This window comes from Oncorhynchus keta, chromosome 6 (genome assembly GCF_023373465.1).
Source record: "Oncorhynchus keta strain PuntledgeMale-10-30-2019 chromosome 6, Oket_V2, whole genome shotgun sequence".
NCBI lineage: Eukaryota > Metazoa > Chordata > Actinopteri > Salmoniformes > Salmonidae > Oncorhynchus > Oncorhynchus keta.
In genome coordinates this window covers 3446933-3455563 of record NC_068426.1, presented here as the reverse complement: position 1 = coordinate 3455563, position 8631 = coordinate 3446933, and the positions used below count along the sequence as shown (strand labels likewise).

Here is an 8631-nt window from a genome sequence, read left to right as displayed (position 1 = left end):
TAACCCACTGTTCCTAGACCAGTTAACCCACTGTTCCTAGACCAGTTAACCCACTGTTCCTAGACCAGTTAACCCACTGTTCCTAGACCAGTTAACCCACTGTTCCTAGACCAGTTAACCCACTGTTCCTATATCAATTAACCCACTGTTCCTAGACCAGTTAACCCACTGTTCCTAGACCAGTTAACCCACTGTTCCTAGACCAGTTAACCCACTGTTCCTAGATCAATTAACCCACTGTTCCTAGACCAGTTAACCCACTGTTCCTAGACCAGTTAACCCACTGTTCCTAGACCAGTTAACCCACTGTTCCTAGATCAGTTAACCCACTGTTCCTAGACCAGTTAACCCACTGTTCCTAGACCAGTTAACCCACTGTTCCTAGACCAGTTAACCCATTGTTCCTAGACCAGTTAACCCACTGTTCCTAGGCCAGTTAACCCACTGTTCCTAGACCAGTTAACCCACTGTTCCTAGACCAGTTAACCCACTGTTCCTAGACCAGTTAACCCACTGTTCCTAGACCAGTTAACCCACTGTTCCTAGACCAGTTAACCCACTGTTCCTAGACCAGTTAACCCACTGTTCCTAGACCAGTTAACCCACTGTTCCTAGACCAGTTAACCCACTGTTCCTATATCAATTAACCCACTGTTCCTATATCAATTAACCCACTGTTCCTAGACCAGTTAACCCACTGTTCCTAGACCAGTTAACCCACTGTTCCAAGGCCGTCATCCACACCACACCACACTAACATCCACACCACACCACACTAACATCCACACCACACCACACTAACATCCACACCACACCACACTAACATCCACACCACACCACACTAACATCCACACCACACCACACTAACATCCACACCAACACACCACACTAACATCCACACCACACCACACTAACATCCACACCACACTAACATCCACACCACACCACACTAACATCCACAAGAATTTGTTCTTAAACTGACTTGCCAAGTTAAATAAAGGTCAAATAAAAAACAAAATAAAGGTAAAATATAAATATATATATTAAACAAATAATAATACAAAAAAAAAATGTTATTTAATGTTTTAATGTCAACTTTAAAAACAGAGAAAGAAATACTTACTTCCACACCAAAATAATTAATTATATATATATCAATATAAATATATATATATATATATAATATATATATATATATATATATAAAATAATATAATACATATCAATTTGAACAATAAAAAACATAAAAACACAGACAGAAAATGCTTCAATGACCTTTGACTTTAGAGGCTGGTTTCCTGGACACAGATTGAGTCGAGTACTGAAAAAATAAATAAAGGACAATCTTCATTGAAAAGGCTTTTTTGTTGTTGTTGTCCAGTATATCTGTGTCTGGGAAATAATATAATTCCATAATTCCAACATAAAACAGAAAGAACGATCTCTTAATAAAGAAAACAGGAATGTGTATGTTACAAATCCGTTTTGTTTTCACACGAAACATCCACCTAGAACACAGAACAGTCTCACCACCACGCCGACGAGGAACGCACTTCGTTTCATAAAAAAACACCAATAACCACAAATGGAAAGATAACAGTCTGGAGGCAACAGGGAACATATGGCAAAGCCCTAAATGACAACCTAAGTAGTGCACTATATAGGGAATAGGGTGCCATAGGGCTCTGGTCTAAAGTAGTGCACTATATAGGGAATAGGGTGCCATAGGGCTCTGGTCTATAGTAGTGCACTATATAGGGAATAGGGTGCCATAGGGCTCTGGTCTAAAGTAGTGCACTATATAGGGAATAGGGTGCCATAGGGCTCTGGTGGTAGGGAATAGGGTGCCATAGGGCTCTGGTCTAAAGGGACTATATAGTGTGCCATAGGGTCTGGTCTATAGTAGTGCACTATTAGGGAATAGGGGATGCTCTGGTCTAAATTATGTTAGTGGTGTGTGGTGTGGTGTGGTGTGTGTGGTGTGTGTGGATGTTAGTGTGGTGTGGGAGTGTTGTGGTGTGGTGTGGATGTTAGTGTGGTGGGGATGTTAGTGTGGTGTGGTGTGGTGTGGATGTTAGTGTGGTGGGGATGTTAGTGTGGTGTGGTGTGGTGTGGATGTTAGTGTGGTGGGGATGTTAGTGTGGTGTGGTGTGGTGTGGATGTTAGTGTGGTGTGGATGTTATGTTGGTGTGGTGTGGTGTGGTGTGGATGTGTGGATGGTGTGGTGTGGTGTGGTGTGGATGTTGGGGATGTTAGTGTGTGGTGTGGATGTTGGTGTGGTGTGGATGTGGATGTTAGTGGTGGTGGATGTTAGTGTGGTGTGGTGTGGATGTTAGTGTGGTGTGGATGTTAGTGTGGTGTGGATGTTAGTGTGGATGTTAGTGTGGTGTGGATGTTAGTGTGGATGTTAGTGTGGTGTGGATGTTAGTGTGGATGTGGTGTGGTGTGGATGTTAGTGTGGTGTGGATGTTAGTGTGGATGTTAGTGTGGTGTGGATGTTAGTGTGGTGGGGATGTTAGTGTGGTGTGGATGTTGGTGTGGATGTTAGTGTGGTGTGGATGTTGGTGTGGTGGGGATGTTAGTGTGGTGTGGATGTTGGTGTGGATGTTAGTGTGGTGTGGATGTTAGTGTGGATGTTAGTGTGGTGTGGATGTTAGTGTGGATGTTAGTGTGGTGTGGATGTTGTGGTGTGGTGTGGTGGGGATGTTAGTGTGGTGTGGATGTTAGTGTGGTGTGGATGTTGGTGGGATGTTAGTGTGGTGTTGATGTTAGTGTGGTGTGGATGTTAGTGTGGTGTGGATGTTGGTGTGGATGTTAGTGTGGATGTTGGTGTGGATGTTGGTGTGGTGTGGATGTTGGTGTGGTGTGGATGTTGGTGTGGTGTGGTGTGGATCTTAGTGTGGTGTGGATGTTGGTGTGGATGTTAGTGTGGTGTTGATGTTAGTGTGGTGTGGATGTTAGTGTGGTGTGGATGTTGGTGTGGATGTTAGTGTGGATGTTGGTGTGGATGTTGTGTGGTGTGGATGTTGGTGTGGATGTTAGTGTGGTGTGGTGTGGTGGGGATGTTAGTGTGGTGTGGATGTTGGTGTGGTGTGGATGTTGGTGTGGTGGGGATGTTAGTGTGGTGTGGATGTTAGTGTGGTGGATGTGGGGTTGGTGTGGATGTTAGTGTGGTGTGGTGGGGATCTTAGTGTGGCGTGGATGTTAGTGTGGTGTGGTGTGGTGGGGATGTTAGTGTGGTGTGGTGTGGTGGGGATGTCAGTGTGGTGTGGATGTTGGTGTGGTGTGGATGTTAGTGTGGTGTGGTGTGGATGTTGGTGTGGTGTGGATGTTAGTGTGGTGTGGTGTGGTGTGGGTGTTAGTGTGGTGTGGATGGTGGTGTGGTGGGGATGTTAGTGTGGTGTGGATGTTGGTGTGGTGTGGATGTTAGTGTGGTGTGGATGTTGGTGTGGTGTGGTGTGGATGTTAGTGTGGTGTGGATGTTAGTGTGGTGTGGTGGGGATGTTAGTGTGGTGTGGATGTTGGTGTGGTGTGGTGGGGATGTTAGTGTGGTGTGGATGTTGGTGTGGTGTGGTGTGGTGGGGATGTTAGTGTGGTGTGGATGTTGGTGTGGTGTGGTGTGGTGGGGATGTTAGTGTGGTGTGGATGTTGGTGTGGTGTGGTGTGGTGTGGATGTTAGTGTGGTGTGGATGTTAGTGTGGTGGGGATGTTGGTGTGGTGTGGTGTGGTGTGGTGTGGATGTTAGTGTGGTGGGGATGTTAGTGTGGTGTGAATGTTAGTGTGGTGGGGATGTTCGTGTAGTGTGGATGTTGGTGTGGTGTGGTGTGGTGGGGATGTTAGTGTGGTGTGGATGTTGGTGTGGTGTGGATGTTAGTGTGGTGTGGTGTGGTGTGGATGTTAGTGTGGTGTGGATGTTAGTGTGGTGTGGATGTTGGTGTGGAGTGTTGTGGTGTGGATGTTGGTGTGGTGTGGATGTTGGTGTGGTGTGGTGTTGTGTGGATGTTATTGTGGTGTGGTGTGGTGTGGATGTTAGTGTGGTGTGGTGTGGATGTTAGTGTGGTGTGGATGTTGGTGTGGTGTGGATGTTGGTGTGGTGTGGTGGGGATGTTAGTGTGGTGGGGATGTTGGTGTGGTGTGGATGTTGGTGTGGTGTGGTGTGGTGTGGATGTTAGTGTGGTGGGGATGTTAGTGTGGTGTGGATGTTTGGTGTGGATGTTGGTGTGGTGTGGATGTTAGTGTGGTGGGGATGTTAGTGTGGTGTGGATGTTGGTGTGGTGTGGTGTGCATGTTAGTGTGGTGTGGATGTTGGTGTGGATGTTGGTGTGGTGTGGATGTTAGTGTGGTGTGGATGTTGGTGTGGTGTGGTGTGGTGGGGATGTTGGTGTGGTGTGGTGTGGTGGGGATGTTAGTGTGGTGGGGATGTTGGTGTGGTGGTGGATGTTGTGTGGTGTGGATGTTGGTGTGGTGTGGTGTGGTGGGGATGTTAGTGTGGTGTGGATGTTGTGTGGTGTGGTGTGGTGGGGATGTTAGTGTGGTGTGGATGTTGGTGTGGATGTTGGTGTGGTGTGGATGTTAGTGTGGTGTGGTGTGGTGTTGGTGTGGTGTGGGATGTTGGTGTGGTGGGGATGGTGTGGTGTGGATGTTGGTGTGGTGTGGTGGGGATGTTAGTGTGGTGTGGATGTTGGTGTGGATGTTGGTGTGGTGTGGATGTTGGTGTGGTGTGGTGTGGTGTGGTGGGGATGTTGGTGTGGTGTGGTGTGGTGGGGATTTTTTTTATTTATTTTTTTATTTCACCTTTATTTAACCAGGTAGGCTAGTTGAGAACAAGTTCTCATTTGCAACTGCGACCTGGCCAAGATAAAGCATAGCAGTGTGAACAGACAACACAGAGTTACACATGGAGTAAACAATTAGCAAGTCAATAACACAGTAGAAAAAATGGGCAGTCTATATACAATGTGTGCAAAAGGCATGAGGAGGTAGGCGAATAATACAATTTTGCAGATTAACACTGGAGTGATAAATGATCAGATGGTCATGTACAGGTAGAGATATTGGTGTGCAAAAGAGCAGGAAAGTAAATAAATAAAAACAGTATAAAAACAGTATGGGAATGAGGTAGGTGAAAATGGGTGAGCTATTTACCTATAGACTATGTACAGCTGCAGCGATCGGTTAGCTGCTCGGATAGCTGATGTTTGAAGTTGGTGAGGGAGATAAAAGTCTCCAACTTCAGCGATTTTTGCAATTTGTTCCAGTCACAGGCAGCAGAGTACTGGAACGAAAGGCGGCCAAATGAGGTGTTGGCTTTAGGGATGATCAGTGAGATATACCTGCTGGAGCGCGTGCTACGGATGGGTGTTGCCATCGTGACCAGTGAACTGAGATAAGGCGGAGCTTTACCTAGCATGGACTTGTAGATGACCTGGAGCCAGTGGGTCTGGCGACGGATATGTAGTGAGAGCCAGCCGACTAGAGCATACAAGTCGCAGTGGTGGGTGGTATAAGGTGCTTTAGTGACAAAACGGATGGCACTGTGATAGACTGCATCCAGTTTGCTGAGTAGAGTGTTGGAAGCCATTTTGTAGATGACATCGCCGAAGTCGAGGATCGGTAGGATAGTCAGTTTTACTAGGGTAAGCTTGGCAGCGTGAGTGAAGGAGGCTTTGTTGCGGAATAGAAAGCCGACTCTTGATTTGATTTTTAATTGGAGATGTTTGATGTGAGTCTGGAAGGAGAGTTTGCAGTCTAGCCAGACACCTAGGTACTTATAGATGTCCACATATTCAAGGTCGGAACCATCCAGGGTGGTGATGCTAGTCGGGCATGCGGGTGCAGGCAGCGATCGGTTGAAAAGCATGCATTTGGTTTTACTCGCGTTTAAGAGCAGTTGGAGGCCACGGAAAGAGTGCTGTATGGCATTGAAGCTCGTTTGGAGGTTTGATAGCACAGTGTCCAATGACGGGCCGAAAGTATATAGAATGGTGTCGTCTGCGTAGAGGTGGATCAGGGAATCGCCCGCAGCAAGAGCAACATCATTGATATATACAGAGAAAAGAGTCGGCCCGAGAATTGAACCCTGTGGCACCCCCATAGAGACTGCCAGAGGACCGGAAAGCATGTCCTCCGATTTGACACACTGAACTCTGTCTGCAAAGTAATTGGTGAACCAGGCAAGGCAGTCATCCGAAAAACCGAGGCTGTTGAGTCTGCCGATAAGAATATGGTGATTGACAGAGGGATGTTAGTGTGGTGTGGTGTGGTGTGGATGTTAGTGTGGTGTGGTGTGGATGTTGGTGTGGTGTGGATGTTAGTGTGGTGTGGATGTTAGTGTGGTGTGGATGTTGGTGTGGTGTGGATGTGGTGTGGATCTTGGTGTTGTGGATGTTGGTGTGGATGTTAGTGTGGTGTGGTGTGGATGTTAGTGTGGTGTGGATGTTGGTGTGGTGTGGTGGGGATGTTAGTGTGGTGTGGATCTTAGTGTGGTGTGGATCTTAGTGTGGTGTGGATGTTGGTGTGGTGTGGATGTTGGTGTGGTGTGGATGACCATTACCCCTAGCCCCAACAACATCTGTCCCAGAGACTGTTCCCTCCAGCCCCAACAACCTCTGTCCTAGAGACAGTCACCTCCAGCCCCAACAACATCTGTCCCAGAGACCGTTACCTCCAGCCCCAACAACATCTGTCCCAGAGACCGTTACCTCCAGCCCCAACAACCTCTGTCCCATTGAGTCACCTCCAGCCCCAACAACATCTGTCCCATTGAGTCACCTCCAGCCCCAACAACCTCTGTCCCAGAGACTGTTACCTCCAGCCCCAACAACATCTGTCCCAGAGACTGTTACCTCCAGCCCCATCAACATTTGTCCCATTGAGTCACCTCCAGCCCCAACAACATCTGTCCCATTGAGTCACCTCCAGCCCCAACAACATCTGTCCCAGAGACTGTTACCTCCAGCCCCAACAACATCTGTCCCAGAGACTGTTACCTCCAGCCCCATCAACATTTGTCCCATTGAGTCACCTCCAGCCCCAACAACATCTGTCCCATTGAGTCACCTCCAGCCCCAACAACATCTGTCCCAGAGACTGTTACCTCCAGCCCCAACAACATCTGTCCCATTGAGTCACCTCCAGCCCCAACAACATCTGTCCCAGAGACTGTTACCTCCAGCCCCAACAACATCTGTCCCAGAGACTGTTACCTCCAGCCCCATCAACATCTGTCCCATTGAGTCACCTCCAGCCCTAACAACATCTGTCCCAGAGACTGTTACCTCCAGCCCCATTAACATCTGTCCCATTGAGTCACCTCCAGCCCTAACAACCTCTGTCCCAGAGACAGTCATCCCTTGATCTAGAGAGGGAGGAGGGAGGGAGGGAGGGAGGGAGGGAGGGAGGGAGGGAGGGAGGGAGGGAGGGAGGGAGGGATGAGAAGAGGGAGAGGTCATTAATTTTACAAGACCCAAAACCCAAACAAGTGTCTCTCTCTACCTCTCAGACAGAATACATTAAGAAACAAGTGTCTGAGACAGTTGAACCAACATACACGCACACACACAGAATACATTAAAGAGCAACCGAATCAAAAAAGCAATTTCTCCTTTTGAAAACAGTTAATGTGGCATCGATGAGTCAGAAATGTTGTGTTTTTTTGTTTCAAAATTGACTACAAAATGTAAATAGGATAATTTTGGTCATGAAGTCAGTATCACCCAAAACGGAGATTTGCAAGATTCAGGGATGTAGAGTAAGTCAGAGCTTTTCTTGGTTTGACATCATCAACCCTGCCCAGAGCTGGCAAGATATCATCAGAGCTGGTAAGATATCATCAACCCTGCCCACAGCTGGCAAGATATCATCAACCCTGCCCACAGCTGGCAAGATATCATTAACCCTGCCCACAGCTGGCAAGATATCATCAACCCTGCCCAGAGCTGGCAAGATATCATCAACCCTGCCCAGAGCTGGCAATATATCATCAACCCTGCCCAGAGCTGGCAAGATATCATTAACCCTGCCCACAGCTGGCAAGATATCATTAACCCTGCCCACAGCTGGCAATATATCATCAACCCTGCCCAGAGCTGGCAAGATATCATCAACCCTGCCCACAGCTGGCAAGATATCATCAACCCTGCCCAGAGCTGGCAAGATATCATCAACCCTGCCCAGAGCTGGCAAGATATCATCAACCCTGCCCACAGCTGGCAAGATATCATCAACCCTGCCCACAGCTGGCAAGATATCATCAACCCTGCCCACAGCTGGCAAGATATCATCAACCCTGCCCACAGCTGGCAAGATATCATCAACCCTGCCCACAGCTGGCAAGATATCATCAACCCTGCCCACAGCTGACATCACCCAAGAAATTACACATTTAGAGCGCAGCTGCACATGACCCTGATTATAATGCCCACTAGCACGTGGATACACGTGGATTGGTTTCATTAAATTGACAATTAGAAGATTGTGGAAGCTGTACTGTTAGATTTCAGTGCAGCCTTTGATATTATTGACCATAACCTGTTGTGGATTCAGAGCTACAGTATCTATCTAATAGAACTCAGAGGGTTTTCTTTGATGGAAGCTTCTCTGTTAAACGTGTAAAGTGTGGTGTACCACAGG

The 8631-nt window shown here is 47.5% G+C and overlaps 1 protein-coding gene across 1 annotated transcript in view; it reads left to right on the top strand.

Annotated features, from left to right (window-relative positions):
* Positions 1-8361, top strand: part of LOC118381498 (hormonally up-regulated neu tumor-associated kinase homolog A-like) — a 61550-nt gene extending 53189 nt beyond the window's left edge. The window contains exon 11 of the mRNA XM_052521740.1: positions 7848-8361. Within this exon, the coding sequence (XP_052377700.1) occupies positions 7848-8361 (514 nt within the window). The remainder of the gene's footprint in view (positions 1-7847) is intronic.
* The last annotated feature ends 270 nt before the right edge of the window (positions 8362-8631 follow it).